The sequence below is a fragment of the Mustela nigripes genome, chromosome 3 (assembly GCF_022355385.1).
Source record: "Mustela nigripes isolate SB6536 chromosome 3, MUSNIG.SB6536, whole genome shotgun sequence".
In the NCBI taxonomy this organism is placed as follows: domain Eukaryota; kingdom Metazoa; phylum Chordata; class Mammalia; order Carnivora; family Mustelidae; genus Mustela; species Mustela nigripes.
In genome coordinates this window covers 197,126,090-197,141,780 of record NC_081559.1, presented here as the reverse complement: position 1 = coordinate 197,141,780, position 15,691 = coordinate 197,126,090, and the positions used below count along the sequence as shown (strand labels likewise).

Below are 15,691 nucleotides of genomic sequence, written 5' to 3'. Positions count from 1 at the left end.
AACATAGCACAGAGGTTAGGTCCCCACTAAGTCACAGAAATTTTTATTGGAAACAAACAGCTGCAGCAAAGTGACACTCAGTGCACGCTGCCCAACGGGCGAGGTGGCGGGGGAAGGGAGGGTGGGTACCGGTGGGCACCAGGGGCTGGCCAAGCCCAGGGCGGTGACCGCAGGGGCCTGCTGACTGGATCTCAGGCCCTTGGGCTGGAGTGTGCAGGCCCATGCCTGATCCAGCACAAAATACAAAAATAAACTCTGTAGTCCAGCTGTCCCTGCCTGTGTCAGGTCCCGGGGGCAGGGCAGTGGCTCTTCCCACCAGGCCCTGCGCTGTCCAGGCCAACCACAATTCGGGCAGCAGGAGCCTGTGGTGGGAGGGGCGGGGGCGGGGTAGACATCTGTGGGCGGAGCCAAAGGGCTGGGTGGGCGTGGCCTGGGGCGGAGCCGGAGCCGTGGCAGAGCCAGGGGCTGACCACCAGCTGGGGAGGCCCTGGGGGCCCTCGAGTGGGCAGTTCCCGGCACTGGTTGAAGCTGAATGAAGCTGGACCTCTGCTCCTCATCCTCACATACAGATCACCGGGACCCTGGCAGGAGGTGGCACACAAGGACCTCAGAGGAGCCAACACCCAGGGGGTGAGGCAGAGGCGTGCCCACTCTGTCCTGGCCAGCCCTGGCTTCAGCAGCCGCCACGCACCTGTCCTCCTCCATGGCGCTGGTCTCCTCGGGCCCGCCCTCACCCTCCTCCTCCTCCGCCTCCTCTCCCAGCTCCATGTCCAGCTCGTTGCCTGCCTCCGAGGGCGTGTAGGTGGATCCGCTGGGGGAGGTGCGGGGACTGGTCTTAGGACCGCCTGCCCCCGGCCCCGCTGCCGGGCCCAGGGAGAGTGTCCGGGAAGGAGAAAGTCAGGAGTGGGGTGGGCAGGGCTGCGGAAGCGGGGCGCGGGCCAGATGGGAGCCCGGGGAGGCGGCGGACGGGGGCCCACCTGATGGAGCGGCAGCTGAAGAAGACAATCCTCTTCAGCCGCTTGTTGTAGAAGAAGTAGTTGAAGGACCAGAGGCTGCCGTCCTCCCCAAAGGGGTCTGAGTCCAAGTCTGGGTTATAGCTGGGGAGTGTGGGGCAAGAGGTGGTGTGAAGGCCCGGGGGGGCGCACACCCAGGGCCCGCCTGTAGGGATGCCAGCCCACCTGTAGATGTCACACTCGGCCAGGCAGATCTCCTCATCCACCGCGTCCCACAGCTGCGGCTTCAGGGCCTTGAAGTCCTCCCGAACGGCCGAGAACAGACTGCAGTTCACCGCGTTAACCACCTAGGACGGTCACAGTCGGGACTGACTCAGGGTGCGGGACAGAGGGCACACGCCGGGCCGAGCCCAGGGGCCCCTGCAGGTAGGAAGCACAGTAAGCAGAGCTGGGGGGGGGGGGGGCTGCGAGCCCCTCCCCCTAGCCTGACCCTCACCCAGCTGAGGCTGGGTTCCCTGCTGAACTCATGGCTCCGGGCGGTGCTGAAGTCATAGTCAGGCCGGAAGGACTCGTTGAGCGTGGCGATCAAGTAGAAGAGGGTCTTGCGGCTGCACGTGTCGCTTAGCGGGCCCTCGTCCTCACCACCTTGGCTCTTGCTCAGTCTGCACGGAGAAATGCATCAGCCCGGCACGGGCCCGCCCCCCACAGCCCACAGTGGGCAGTCTCTGCCCCGGCTCACCTGCTGGGGCTGAGGCCCGAGGTCTGGGGAGGGGACAGCGCCTCTAGCACGTGGGGCTGGCCCTCCTGGCAAAACTGCTTAAACATGTGCTTGTCGTCTCCTGCCATTTTACACGAGTAGCTCTCGATCCTACAAAGGGCGAGGGGGACCATGGAGCATGCCACCCCACAGGTTCAAGTCTGGGCCAGGATGTCCTGACCTCTGAGGCCCCAAGGAGCCCAGGCCTCACCTGCCGATGATGTGGGCATCTCCAGTCTCCACTGTCAGCTGTGAGTTGATGGCCTCGAAGCTCGAGTTCTCCAACAGCTTCATGTCCTTGGGGAAGGGGTCCTGCAGTCGGAGGGTCTAGTGCTGCCTGAGGATAGGAGACAGTCCCTGAGTATCTTGGCCCTGGGGCCGAGCGTCTGGCCTCCCTAGCCGGTAAGTGGGCCGTTAGTGACACGCTGAGTCCCTCCTGCGCTCGCTCCTGAGCCCTCAGCACTGGCAGGAGAGAGAAACTGGATCCTGTTACCCGAGAGTGACCGGCCCAGGCTCCAGCTCAGCCAACCCGCTTCTCCCCGCCCCGGTACCGGGGGGCGAACCAGGGCTCCTGCTCACGGCAGGGCTCGCTAGCTCATGTCCCTGGACTCCCAGGAAGGCACGGGACTCCAGCAGGACCTCGGGCTAAGCGCCTCAGTTACGGCCAGGACCTGCACCGGGTCGCGACCCAGCACACCGGGGGGTGGGGGCCAGCGGTCACCCGGACGCAGCTCCCTTCCCTGTGCGACGGGACCTCTAGCGAGGTGGAGAGGGAACCCCAAAGCCTCCCTGCTCCTCTCCGCAAGGGCGCCTAGTTCTTCGGACACCAAGGAACAGAGGCAGGCAGCACGACCGCCGAGGGGCCTGTCGGCCGGCAGCTAGGGCGCTCCAGCGTCAGCCTGGCCTCACCCGCCTCCGCCGGGGCGAAGGAAAACCCCAAGCCAGCCGCGGGGAACTACAAATCCCAGGGGGCCGTGCGCCTGGGACGCGCACGCGCGCCAGCGCGAAGTCCGCCGGGGGCTGGAGTTCCAGAGGCCCCCGCTCGGCGCCCGGCACAGGGCGGACACCTACCTGCTTGCGCAGCGCTCGGTGCGGCCGGGTCGGGGCGGGCCGGTGGACGTCGTCGCGGGAAAGAAGGCGGTGGGGCTCCGGGCAGCGCGAGCTCCTCAGGACCGGAGGGCGGCGCCGCGGCCTCCGTTCGAGCCGCACTGTATCCGGGGGAAGAGGCTCTGCGGCGACGTCCCGTTACTCCCGGCCCTGCCGGCCCTGCCGGGCTGCCACCGCGACATAGCCTCGCCCCTGCACGGCGACCGACTCCCGCGACCGACCTGCCCGCCGACCGCCACACAAGGCCCGAAAGCGCAAAGGAGCGAGCGAGCGACCTCTGCCTCCCCGGGCCGGACAACAACAAGCGTCCGCGAGGCCCCGCCCCCGCCCCTGAATGGCCCGCTCCAGCCGCCGGGATCGAGAGCTCGGATAACCGTTGGGGGCGCCTCCCGCCAGTCACTCCTAGCCTCCACTTCTACTGGCTGAGGTGCCTGTCCGTCATTCTTTCAAGCCGTGAGGACCCGCCTCCTTCCCTGATGCCCATTGGTTGCGGCCCTCGCTCGTCCCGCCCCTGTTGTCAGCCCGCGTTCCCCGGAGCGGCTGGCGGACTCACGCGGGGTGGGCGGGTCGGGCAGCCCAGAGGGCGGCGGAGGGCGGGCCGGAAGGAGCCGGGAACGGCGTTCAGCTCCCGCCCGGCGCGGCCCGGGGGACCGGACTGTCGGGCTGCAGTCCCGGCCCGCCGAGCCTCTAGGCGTGTCCATCCTGGGGACGGCAGGAGGCTCCGACGCGGGCTCCGACGCGGGCTCCGATGCTTTGGCGCCGGCCGGAACCCCAGGCTCGCGGCCTCAGTTTCCGGCCGGCGGAGGCGCTCAGCCGCCCGAGCCCACGGAAGCGGGCTCGGGGGGCCGGGCCGGGGCGGACCGGAGATGGCGCCGCCCTCGGACCCGGACTCGGCCGCCGTGCTCCTGGCTGTGCGCGCCGCGGTGAGGCCACTGGGCGCGGGGCCGGACGCCCCGGCCCAGCTGCGGAAGCTGCAGCTGAGCGCGGACCCCGAGCGGCCCGGGCGTTTCCGGCTGGAGCTGCTGGGCGCGGGGCCCGGGGCGGTGAGTGGGGGCGGCGGGGCCGCGAGCCGGGGCCGGTTCCCTGAGCATTTGGCTTGCCCTTGTGGCCGGCTCCTCGTCTGGAGAGCGGGGGCCAGGGCCGTGCTGCCCGTCTCTAGCGGCGTCCCGTGAGGGTTCCGAGGGCGGCGTGCGGAGGGGCGTAGGTCCGGGTCAGTGGCCTGCAGACGTGACCGCGGGTTCCTTGGGTCATCGCGCAGTGGGTGCTGGCGGGAGACCCTGAGCCTGGACTCTGCCCCTCCTCAGGTCAGTCTGGAGTGGCCCTTGGAGTCCGTTTGCTACACGGTCCGAGGCCCCAGCCAGCATGAGCTGCAGCCTCCACCGGGAGGGCCTGGGACCCTCAGCCTGCACTTCCTCGACCCCCAGGAGGCTCAGCGCTGGGCAGCGCTAGTCCGAGGCGCCACCATGGAGGGACAGAATGGTTAGTGCTCTGGAGTGGAATTCATTTCGCCTGGGCAGGGGCCGTGGGTGCTGGGAGAGAACAGGAGTAGCCCCAGGCCCCAGGCCTGGATGGGGGAAGCGGTGCGAAAGCGGGGCCCACTTTACCCGCTGGTGGGTCCTGAGAAGGCTCCCCGGAGGGAGAGAGTGGAGAAAAGGCACCCAAGCCGAAAAGCTGGAGCCTGGAGTACCAGACGCATGAGGGGCAGAGCAGGGAGGCCCTCCGGTGTGGGTCAGACTGACGGCATTTGGAGCAGTGGGATGTGTACTCAGTGGGATTGTGACGGGCTCAGATTCGAGGTTGAGACCTGTGTTTCTGTACGGGCGGCGCAGATAGGGCTGGAGAGAAGAGTGACACCAGAGATGCTTAGCAGATGGAATTGGGTGGATCTTACGGCCACTTGAGTGGAGGAGTTCATGGTTGAGACACAGAGCTGGAGGGAGAATTACTGGGGAGCTCCCAGACAGGGCCTGTGTGCAAGGGTGCGGAGGGGAGAGGAGCTAGCTGCGAGGATCTGGGCTGGGGGTGGGGCTCTGAAGAGGTCAACCCTGGTCCCTAGGAGGGAGGAGCGAGAGAATCCAACAGGCGGGCAGTGCGGCAAGCAGAGGAAAGGGCCATCAACGTATCAGAAGCGCTGCCCGAGGGCTAAGAAGAAAACCCGTACAGTGTGGCCTGAGAGAGGCCCAGACGGCACAGCACTTGCGGAGGGAGGAAGACTGTCCATCCCTTGACCTGCTGGGGACTCAGCACCTGCTCTGTACTAAGTGCTTCAGGCCTTGGAGAGTTCGTGTGACTCACACTTCAGACCCTGCGCTCTCGGAGCTTGCATTTCTAGAGGGGAGGCGGGCATGTAAAATACCTAAGCGTACGCTTGCCCTGAGCGTAGCATTGCGGAACCAGTGTGTTGTAGGCTTAGAACTGATGGAACCCGGTGTATCGGTCCAAACACATTCATAAGGTGCAGAGGTTTATTTCCTTTTTAATCATTATTTGAACGTTTTATTAGAGTGCACAAGCGGTGGTGGAGGGAGAGGGAGCAGCAGACTCCTGCTGAGCGGGGAGCCCGATGTGGGGCTCGATCCCAGGACCGAGGAAAATGACCTGGGCAGAAGGCAGACGCTTAACGGAGCCCCCCAGGAGCCCCTAATTTATTTAAGTAACTCCTGTACCCAACATGGGGGTTGAACTCACGACCCCAAGTCAAGAGTCACATGCCCCACCAACTGAGCCAGCCAGGGGCCCCTCAGTTAAAAAATACTTAGGTTGGCGGGTGCCTGGGTGGCTCAGCTGGTTAAGCGGTCAGTGTGGAGTCAGCTTGAGATGCTTGCTCTCTCCCTTTGTCCCTCTCCCCTTCCCCAAGAAATATACACACACACACATATATATGTAAGTTGGGGGGAAAAAATAAGTAAAATTGCATCAGATGTTGGAGGAGATGGGAGTGCTGGAAGGGTGGGGTTTGCAGTTTTTTTTTTTTTAAGATTTTATTTATTTATTTGACAGATCACACAGTAGGCAGAGAAGCAGCAGAGAGAGAGACACACACACACGGCTCCCTGCTGAGCAGAGCCCGATGCGGGGCTCCATCCCAGGACCCTGGGATCATGACCTGAGCTGAAGGCAAAGGCTTTAACCCACTGAGCCCCCCAGGCGCCCCATGGGGTTTGCCGTTCTAAATAGGGTGGCCGGGAGGGCTTCATTGAGGTGACACGAGTAAAACTGGAAGATCCTAGTGTGATCTTCACACCCATGTGGCCGGGAAGCAGCAGGTATGATAGCCTCCAGGCAAGAGTGTGTGTGTGACCTCTGGGACTCCGAGGCTGGGCTGGGCCTCAGCCTGGGGGCGCAGGAGCCCTGTTTCTCTCATGGGGCCCATGGCTCAACAGTGAGGGCCTGAAGCCATCCTCGGAGCTGCATCAGCAAGGGGTGGGCTGGGCCTCAGGTGGAAGTGAGGAGGGGAGACAGCAGCATGGCCAGCTCTGTAAGGGCGCCCTGAGCAGGCAGTGGAGGCCCCCAGGCTGTGCTGATGGTCGAGCCAGTAGAGAGGGTGGCTGTCCCTGAGGGCACCAAGAGGGGATGTTCGCAACTGCAGGGCTCCTGGTGAGCGGGAAGGGGCAGGCACCTTCTGAGGATCTGCTTTGGTTCTGCTGGGAGGCCAAGGGAGCATCCCTGGCGGCCTGACAGGGCCTCTTTGGTGGACAGGCCTAGGTGGGGCGAGACGGAACAGCCCAGAAGCATGCCAGAGCCCAAGGAAAAGCCGAGTGCAGCTTCAGCTGTGAGGGGTTGGCAGGGACCTTTTAGGGGTCAGTGAGGACCAAGGTGGAGTCTGACTTAACGTATGCGCAAGAGCCCTGGCGGGGGCTGAGGTGAGCGAGGAGGTAGCAAATGTCCTAGAAACCTGAGGTCAGAGAGCAGAGGCCTGTGTAGGAACTTGGCTTGGGGCCTGGATCTCAGGAGACCCCAGCCCCCCCCACATCTTCCCTCCTAGGCAGCCCGTCCCAAGCCCTGGGCCCAGAAATGTGCCCCGTTTCCCTGCCCAGTCCCCCTGAGGCGCCCACGCTCCAGGCCCCACAACCCAAGGTGGATGTTTGCTGGAGCCCGGGAGACGCTGTGCAGAAAGGTAAAGGCAGGTGGCGGAGGGGGTTGGAGGCGGCGGTCTGCTCAGCTGTGATGGCCTTCTCTCTCTCCGCAGAAAAGCTGGTGCGGCGCCTGGCCCGGGCCATCGAGGCTGGGGATGAGCAGGGGGCAGCCCAGGCTGCGGCCATCCTGGCCCAGCATCACGTGGCCCTCAGTGTCCAGCTCCAGGAGGCCTGCTTCCCTGCCGGCCCTGTCAGGTGAGGGCCGCTTCACTCCGCACCCCCCAGCCCTTCCAGGACCCCCATCCTTCCCCCTGACCCGTGTTCTGGCCCAGGCTGCAGGTCACGGTTGAGGATGCTGCATCCTCTGCCCACGTCTCGCTGCAAGTTCACCCCCACTGCACCATTGCGACCCTCCAAGAGCAGGTAAGCATGGGGTCTGGAGAACCCGGCTGGGGGTAGGGGACCTTCAGTGACTTGATGCTCTGGCCCCAGGTGTTCTCCGAGTTTGGCTTCCCACCGGCCGTGCAGCGCTGGGTCATCGGGCGGTGCCTGTGTGTGCCGGAGCGCAGCCTTGCCTCCTATGGGGTCCGGCGGGATGGGGATCCTGCTTTCCTCTACCTGCTTTCAGCCTCTCGAGAAGCCCCAGGTGAGTCCTTGACACAGACGGGATGAGGAAGGCGAGGTGCAACCGGACACACCCCTGAGCCCCACCTCGTCTACTGCAGGACGCAGCCCTCAGGGCCCCCAGAAGTTGGATGGGGAACTAAGTCGCCTGTTTCCGCCGTCACTGGGGGTGCCCAGGGCTGCGCAGCCTGCCAGCTCCAGCCTCCCCAGCCCCCTTCAGGTGGGTAAGGGGCTGGGCAGGGTGGGCCTGGGACTCTCCGGGCCCTGGAAGGAAGGAGGCGCAGCACCTCTGCCCCCACCCCCTTCCCAGCCCAGCTGGTCCTGCCCTTCCTGCACGTTCATCAACGCCCCCGGCCGACCTGGCTGTGAGATGTGCAGCACCCAGAAACCCTGCACTGGGGACCCCGTTTCTGCAGCCTCTGCCCAGCAGCCGCCAAAGGTACCAGAGGCAGCGGAGGGCAAGGGGGCAGGGCAGCAGAACGGCAGAACACGCAGAATGACCTCTTTTTCGCTCAGCCCCAGGTCCCAGAGAGAGAGGATGTCGCAGTCCCTCCAGGCCCGAGGCCCCTGGACCCCCTCCTGAAACTCGCAGGGGACCTTTGCTGACTGCTCACCTAGGACAGCGCTAGGGCTGGGAGGGGCAGTCTGGAGTCATTAAAGACACTTCTGAGCCAGCCAAGTGCCGCATCTCTGCGCCTTTCTGCAGACTGGGCTGCTGGGAGGGTGGGGGCAGGGGCGGGGCACAGCCCCACGGGATAAAAGCTGCCAGGGATGGGGCCTGGCCCTCCTCAGCTGGTTGAGGTGACCTGGCCAGGTCCTGGTGCCAACTCGCCAGTCCTGGGGACTCCAAACCCCAGGGATGCCAGAAGCATGGGTCTGAGCTCTTCCCAGACCCCACGGGCACGCCGAGTTCCCACCAGTGCCACGCTCACCGGGCCTCCTGTCCACCCAGAAACCTTCAAGCATGTGCTCTGGTTCCTCCCACCCGGCTCCCCCGCTTCCCAGACACTGGCTGCCACTCATGGGCTGTTCCAGCCAGGTGCCCCTTACATCCTCCTGGGGTCAAGGCAGGCTCAGAAGCCAGGAGCCCCAAGGCAGGGCCCTGTGGCACCCTGCGGCTTGCCAGGAGGTGCTGTCCCAGCTGCCCGGCTAAGAGACCAGAAGCACGAGACCAGAAGCACGTTCTGGGCGGCCTCCGCCCACTTTGCTCTCCGCATGGCTAGAGGCTGTCTCCCTTCCCCAGCAGCTCCTCCTGGAGCCCAGGTCCCTCCCCAGGTGAACTGCTGCCAAGGGCTCCTCGCTGCCCTCAGGAGGAAAGCCAAGCATACTGGCGCAGGGCCGGTTACCCCACCAGACCCCTAGGCCTCGTGTGGCCCAGCCAGGCCCTCTTCAGCTCAGCGAGTACTCAGCTTTCCCTAACAGCTGTTTCCTGTCCCACGCTCTGTACGCGGCAATGCTGGCCACACCCCCCAGAGTATCCCCGGGAGCTTGACACCAAGGATCGCAGTCCCAGAATCCCGTGAAAACTCTGCTCCCATCACAGCAGCTCAAACCTGTGTGTTGAGAAACTTAATTTATTTCCATCATGGAGACAAGATTTTGGAGCCGGAACCTGGTCTCCTGGCTCCTTCCCTCTTTTACCCAAGAAATTGGGGCTTTTCAAGAGGGCCAGCTGAGGCCTGAACAGGTCCAGAGTGGCTCCTGGGCTGGAGGGCCTATCCAGACCAGACAGTGAGCAGACACGGGGCAGGGTCACTTGGGCGGCCGATATGCCAGCTTCCGGCTCTTCAGGACTGACCACTTATGCCGCTTCATGGCGTAGATCAGGGGAAACAGCAAGCCCATCATCATCAACATCTGGGGACGAGGCAGGCTCAGCCGGAGGAAGCAGAAAGGAACCCTGCCTAGTTCCCAGCCCCTCTCCCACAGCCAACCTTTTTACCTTGAGCCCCATGCGTTTGCGGTGGTCGTGCTCTGGCTCAGATGCCCAGCGCAGGAAGGTACACACGTCCTTGGCCACCTGGGACATGGTGGCTGGGGTGCCTGGGCCAAGGACAAGTGGTAAGGGCTGCCCCTGGGGGTCCCTACCCAACCTGGGGTAGCCCTGGAGCATCCCCCGACCCCACAGGGCAGAGACGGGGTCCTCACCAAGGCTTCATAAGGAACCAGAACCCCTCGCCCCCAGCACACAGGGGTCTGGGCTAATTGCAACTGTGGAGGCTGCCCACAAGCTGGCCCAGACACCCCCACACACAGTGTCTGAGCCAAGGAGAGTGCACGGCCCACACGGGAAGCGTCCCTGGCAGCGGGAAGAGGAGGACCCAGCGTGCCGATCCCGAGGCAGGGGGGCTTCTCACCGTCATCAAACTCCAGGACCTCGTCGTAGATGGGAGGAGCCATGCCGATGGCCTGGCCAGGAAAGTAGGGGTTGAAGTAGAGGCCCTCTCGCAGCGACACCCCGGTGGGTGGCTCACAGTAGCCCGTTAGCAGGGAGAAGACGTAGTCCTCGCCACCGTGCCTAGAAGCAGATCCGTGCCTCCTGAGCCCGGGCACAAGATGCCCTCTGTCCCCCTCCCCACACCCTTCTGCAGCAAGTCCACGTACCTAGCCCGCGTGATGTAGCTGAGGTCAGGGGGCAGTGCCCCGTTGTTGGCTGCTCGAGCAGCCTCCGGGTTGGGGTATGGTTTGGGGAAGTAGTCAGACAGCTTCCCGGGCCGCATGAACATCTCCCCATCCTCGTTGGGGCCATCCTGAACCTCCACCTGCCACGAAGAGCCCATCACAACCCTGCTGTCCACCACGGCGGGAACCCCAAGCCCCAGGTCCTCCTCATCCCTGGGACCCGCACCTCCTCCGCCAGCGCCTTCGCTTCTTCCTCCGTGTAGCAAACGCCCACCAGGTGGCGGTAGGCCACGTAGTCCATGCTGTGGCAGGAGGAGCACACCTGCTTGTACACCTGGAAGCCCCTGCGGATGCTGCAGGAGGAGGAGCGTTACCGGCGCCAAGGATTCCACCCCGCCCGGCCCCCCCCAGAAACGGCCGCAGCCGGCCAGCAGCACACCTGGTGTGGTCCAGGGAAGAGAGGAGGCCACGGTGGGACCACGGGTAGCTGGGGGGGTGCAGCTCCAGGTCACTGGCACTCACGGCAGAGTGCAGGGCCACAGCCAGCCCCGCACCCCCTGCCGCCAGCATGCCCAACGCTGACAGCATCACTTTCCGGCCCCGGGACAGACTGGCCTTCGACGACAAGGGCACTGCCTGCAAGAGCCCCGCTCAGCGCCTGCCAGAACACCACCCGGCCCTGCCTGGGGATCTGCCTCTCGGCGCCCACCTCTCCCGCTCATCCACGCAGCGCCCGCCGCTCCTGCGGGGCACCGCGGCCCCCGCCCCCGCCCCCGCCGCGCCGCGCTGGCTCCGCGACCGCGATTCGGACCCGGGGAGGAGGTGCAAGGCTGCTGCTGGGCTCCAGGGCTGGGGACGAGGTGGATGCGAGCAAGGGTGCCGGGGCAGGCCAAGGTCACAAGGCAGCCGTCCGAGGTCAGGCTGAGGTCACTTCAGGACGCAGGCCCAAGCTGGAAGGCCGGCGCAGGAGCGGGCCCGGGCGCGCCCTCCGGGAGAAGCCCCCAGCCCCCAGCCCGCAGCGAGCCCGCCCCGCCGCCCCCCACGCTCCGCGCAGGGCGCCTCTGCTGCTCGGAGGGCTGGGCGCCTGGTCCTGCTCCCGGGGTCCTCGGGACGGCAGGCGGCGGGGATGCGGCCGGGACAGAAGCGCCGGGAGGTCGAGGCCGCTCCCTCGCTGCCCGGCCCGCGCCCAGAGCCTCCCCGCCGTGACCTTCAAGGGCTGCGGGGCCCCTCGGCGGACAGGGTCGCGCCCAGAGCTCACCTGGGGCGTCCGCAGCGGGAGCTGGCCGGGCCGCGCGCCGCACAGCAGACCCCGGGCCCGCGCGCCCGGCAGCCGCGCGCCCCGCGGGCCCAGCACCGCCCCACGAAGCGAAGCCGCCGCCGCCGCCGCCATCTTGGCCCTCTCCGGCGCGACGGCTGCTCCCGTCAGGCCCCGCGGCGGTCCCGGAGCCCAGATGTCGCGAGAGCCTGGGGGGCGGGGCCGGGGCCTGGCCGTCGGGGCGGGGTTCCGCCGAGCCGCGCTCCTCGCGGAGACCGGAAGTGGGCGGGGCCCGAGCAGGCGGCGGCGGCCGCGGCTCCCGCGGCTTCCCGGTCCGGTCGCCTCCCGCCGGTCGCGCGCTTCCGCGCAGCGTTGTCTGCCGCCCGGGTCAGGGTCCGGGCCCCGAGTGGGGGCGAGCAGGGCCGGCGGGCCGGGGGCCCCGCCCAGGCGCGGACACCGCTCGCCCTCATCCGCCCGACGAGGGTTTACGTGATCGCCGGGAGCCGTCGGGGCAAACCGGGCCCTCGGAAGCCCGGCGCCGGCCGTCGGTGGGAGCGCAGGGCCGGGGCCTCGCGGCCCCGCACGTGCCAGCAGGACGCTCGCCGCGACGGGTCTGGAGACCCGCCCGAGGCCTGCGGGCGGACAGCGGTCCCGGAGGCGTCGCCCCTTCTCCGGGCTGGAGCCGCCGCTGGCCCCGAAGGGCGGAGCCGCGTCCCCGCCGGAGCCGCTGCGGAGCGGGTCTGCGGCCCTGAACGCCCCCCGCGGAGCCCCCTGCGCCGGGCCCGGCCCGGGCGAGCCTGTGCCCTGGGGCCGTTGGCCGAGGGCGGCGGGCGGGCTGGTGGGTTCCGAGCCGCCGGCGGCCGCGGAGCGCGGAGGTCGGGGAGCAGCACCCCCGCGGGGCCGCGCCGGAGCAGGAAAGGGCCCCGAGACGAACGCGCGCGACCCGAAGACGCCCCCGGGGCTTCCGTGGGAGGACCGGCGGGCTCGGCGCTCCGCGAGGGGAAGCGCCCGGCAGGCGTGCGGCCCGCCCGGCCCAGGGCTCGCGGGCGGCCTCCGCGGGGCGCAGAGCTGCCGGGAGAGCCGGGAGCTTAGCGCTTGCCGCTGTCCGAGCACGTCCGCCGGCCGCGAGCCGACCCGAGGGCCGAGCGAAGGGGGACCCGGGGCTCCGCAGGGCCGATGCTGCAGGCCAGGCGGAGCCGGTTCTCCCGTCCCGGCGCAGACAGCCCCGACCGGCCGCTGCCGCGTCCTTGGAGTCCGATTCCCAGCGTCGCCACATCCTAGGACTTAAAATGTCTAGTTTGGGCGCCCCCTGGCCCAGCCAGCGACGCGGGGGCCTTCGGCTCGGCCCCTGCTGCGGGGTCCGGGGACCGAGCCCCGCGCCGGGCTCCCTGCTCGGATTTAAAGATTTAGAAAGTCTAGTTTTCCTTGTTTTTAAAGATTTTGTCAGAAAGAGCACAGCAGGGGGAAACAGGCTCCCTACTGAGCAAGGAGCCCCCTGCGGGCTGGATCCCACGACCCGGGGATCATGACCTGAGCCACTTAGACGCCCCTAAAATGTCTAGTTTTCAGCAACAACAAAATTGTAGAACACTGTAGAGAGCAAGACGAAGTCTTTCACTCAAGCAGGAACCTGTGTCTGGCAAAGCCCAAGCCGTTGAAGGTACCACAGCCACGAGATCCTGCTGCGTCCAGCACTGATAACCGGCGGTAGCCGAGGGCATCTGCAGGCCCCAGACCCTTTAGATCCGTTTGAAAAGGGAGGGTTTAGCAGCAAACGTCAGACTCTCCAGACAGACACCTCTAGACCCCCTCAGCCTGACCGCTTCAGAAAGGCAGCTGCTGCCCAAGCCTCGCCCGGCTGGTCTCCAAACAGGGCTGAGATGCGCCCCTGCTTGAACAGAAGCAGCAAGTGCCAAGGGTGGACCAGGGCAAGACCCCGGCCCCCTCTCAGCCGCCGCCTGCAGACGGACTTGGGGTTCGGTTGGTGAACTCCCTGCCCCCTTGGTATCTTGTCTGTGCTGTACCGTGTAAGAAGCCAAGTCAGTCCCAGGGTGAAATGTCACTGAGTCCGGAATCCTACACCCGCTTTACGTTACCCTCGCCTCAGGACCGAATAAAGCCTAAAGCCGACACCGTGCGAAGACACAACTCGTGGAACTAGAGGAAAGCATCCCCGAGTAACAGTGCTACGTGAGGCAGAAGTTTGCTCCCCCTTCCACGGCACGGGAGCTCCGCACACTGGGGTTGTGCTGCCTCTGGGCAGATGGGAAGTGCCCGCTCCTTTCCCTGCATTCCCCACCCCGGCTGGGCCTCCTGCCGCAGACGCGCTCCAGCCATCACTTCCACATTCACAAGGGCAGGAGAACGGATCCGGCTCAGAAGGCCGGCGTCTCTGGGTGAGGCCTTTGCCTGGTGCTCACCTGGAAGCTTCTGTTCTTATCCTACCGGCCAAAGCATAGTCACAAGGCCATGCCTCCAGGCACAAGAATCCAAACTGGGGTCTATGACTACGGAGGACAGAAGTAGACACAGTCGCAGACCCTGCCGCACACCCTGCCGCACCATCAAAATAAAAGCATTTATGACCTGAGATTCTGTCCTTGTATGTCTGACCTACATTTTCACAGCCTGACAGTTCCTTGTTTTTCTCTTTGAAGCAGATTCCATGTGCAGCATGGAGCCCCACGCAGGGCTCGAACTCACAACCTCCTGAGATCAAGACCTGAGCTGAGATCGAGTCGGGCACTTAACCCACTGAGCCACCCAGGCGCCCCATAAAAATAAAATCTTAAAAAAAGAGGATCATACAAATGACATTACTGAAAATTAGAACAGAAATTCTGCTTCCCTGGAGCACCTGGGTGGCTCAGTGGGTTAAAGCCTCTGCCTTTGGCTCAGGTCATGATCTCAGGGTCCTGGGATCGAGCCCATCGGGCTCCCTGCTCAGCGGGGAGCCTGCTTCCCCCTCTCTGCCTGCTGCTCTGTTTACTTGTGATCTCTGTCAAATAAACGAAATCTTAAAAAAACAATTAAGCTTCCCTGACAAATCAACTTTGTTGTTCCCATGGTTTCAAATCTTCTGTGTGCACAGGTAGGTTCAGAGCACAACGGAGATGACCCCACTTGTATGTTCCATGATTTAATGTGTTTTCAAGATTTGTACTTTAAGTGACTAAGTGCAGTAAAAAAAATGGCCGATTGAGGCCAAAGCCTGGCTGAAAGGCCCAGAAAGGATTTTGTATTGGGTACCGGCCCGCAGAAACAGAGGAAGAGACGGCAGAGACCAAGACAGAGCAGAGAGGTCTGTGCGACTCAGAAGAACGCGAGGCCAGAGTAGCGGTGCCTGACCTGCGAGAGGGCACTCAACAGAAGCCAGCCGGGGAGGTGGCCAGGGGGTGCGGGCGCAACTGCTCTCTCAAGCCTCAGGAGCAGAACAGCCCGTTCAACAGTAAAGGACCGACAGGCCCCGCGGGATCGTGGGACAGCGACCGGCTGCTCGCGCCCGTGGGTTCTCCAGCGCCTCCCCTCACCATGCTGGACACCGAGGCGCCCATCAGCAGACAACCAGCACGCCCTGGGGGCTAGACCTTCCCCACAGGCCTTCCCAGGCCCCACTGTTCCGGGTGTGGCACTGAAGGACACTGGTCCTGAGCCCGCTCTGCAGGTGGGGCCGCTCTGCCTTCTGCCCACCCCATCAGGTGCCGGCAGAGGCCCTCCTGGGAGTGGATGCGGCCCTGGCATGACTAACGAATCTGTTTTGCTTTTTTCTTCCCTCCAGGACAGACACCAACCTTCCAACTCCTTTCCGGGGTCCCGTGGCCTGCCCACTGCTCCAGGGCCCTGGTTCTTAGGGGCGTCTGGCCTGGTCTGGTTCAGCTCCAAGGAAGCAGGTGCCCCTTCCAGACCCACACAGAGGTTCTGGCCCCGGGAGGTGCCCCGCCCACACCACAGGCCTCTGCAGGGCTCCAGCTCCGGCCCCTTTGCCCCTTCCACTCCAGCACTGCAGTGTGGACTCTGGGCACCCAGAGCGCCTCAGGCCCCAAGCCCTGCCCCAATCATTTCCTCCTACCCAGCACCCTGCCTCCTACCGTGAAGCTCGTGGGGCGGGGGCTGGGCAGAGTCAGCACGGGCCGTTTCCAGGTCCTGAGCCCAGTGTCCACCCGAGGCTCTCCTCTGAGGCTCATGGGGCTCGCGCCCTCACTCCTGCCGGCAGCAGGGCCCTCCGAGAAGGAAGTATCCAGGAAGGCCAAGCCTTCCTGAAGAGCTTCTCGCCCAGGGGCTGGGGGGCCCCACATGG

The 15,691-nt window shown here is 65.3% G+C and overlaps 3 protein-coding genes across 8 annotated transcripts; 1 reads left to right on the top strand and 2 right to left on the bottom strand.

Annotated features, from left to right (window-relative positions):
- Positions 1 to 27: 27 nt before the first annotated feature.
- Positions 28 to 3,240, bottom strand: MAF1 (MAF1 homolog, negative regulator of RNA polymerase III). Its single transcript, XM_059395349.1, has 8 exons — positions 2,782 to 3,240; positions 1,922 to 2,047; positions 1,693 to 1,821; positions 1,450 to 1,615; positions 1,179 to 1,300; positions 978 to 1,097; positions 692 to 811; positions 28 to 581 (listed from the first exon to the last, which is right to left on the bottom strand). The coding sequence occupies exons 2-8, from the start codon at positions 2,002 to 2,004 to the stop codon at positions 560 to 562; spliced, it is 762 nt and encodes a 253-aa protein (XP_059251332.1). The 5' UTR covers positions 2,005 to 2,047; positions 2,782 to 3,240; the 3' UTR covers positions 28 to 559.
- A 138-nt stretch (positions 3,241 to 3,378) lies between these two features.
- SHARPIN (SHANK associated RH domain interactor) lies at positions 3,379 to 8,191 on the top strand. 6 transcript variants are annotated; one of them, XR_009403311.1, is made up of 9 exons: positions 3,379 to 3,860; positions 4,122 to 4,296; positions 4,874 to 5,097; positions 6,803 to 6,934; positions 7,007 to 7,148; positions 7,226 to 7,316; positions 7,386 to 7,539; positions 7,619 to 7,737; positions 7,828 to 7,915. XR_009403311.1 is itself a non-coding variant. In XM_059395345.1 (9 exons), the coding sequence occupies exons 1-9, from the start codon at positions 3,684 to 3,686 to the stop codon at positions 8,121 to 8,123; spliced, it is 1,209 nt and encodes a 402-aa protein (XP_059251328.1). In that variant the 5' UTR covers positions 3,384 to 3,683; the 3' UTR covers positions 8,124 to 8,191. The 6 variants fall into 6 exon arrangements, 5 of the variants coding, with proteins under 5 accessions (XP_059251331.1, XP_059251327.1, XP_059251328.1 ...); XM_059395345.1 differs by lacking the exon at positions 4,874 to 5,097 and adding an exon at positions 8,034 to 8,191 and having other exon boundaries at positions 3,384 to 3,860; positions 7,828 to 7,956; XM_059395348.1 differs by lacking the exon at positions 7,828 to 7,915 and having other exon boundaries at positions 7,619 to 7,745.
- An 884-nt stretch (positions 8,192 to 9,075) lies between these two features.
- On the bottom strand, positions 9,076 to 12,678 carry LOC132014384 (collagen alpha-1(I) chain; the record flags this gene model as incomplete). The annotated part of the gene is made up of 7 exons (XM_059395343.1): positions 9,076 to 9,374; positions 9,460 to 9,560; positions 9,875 to 10,035; positions 10,122 to 10,279; positions 10,366 to 10,492; positions 10,579 to 10,775; positions 11,398 to 12,678. Coding segments are annotated over 7 exons (2,130 nt in total), but the record flags the coding sequence as incomplete, so codon positions are not given.
- Between the last annotated feature and the right edge of the window lie 3,013 nt (positions 12,679 to 15,691).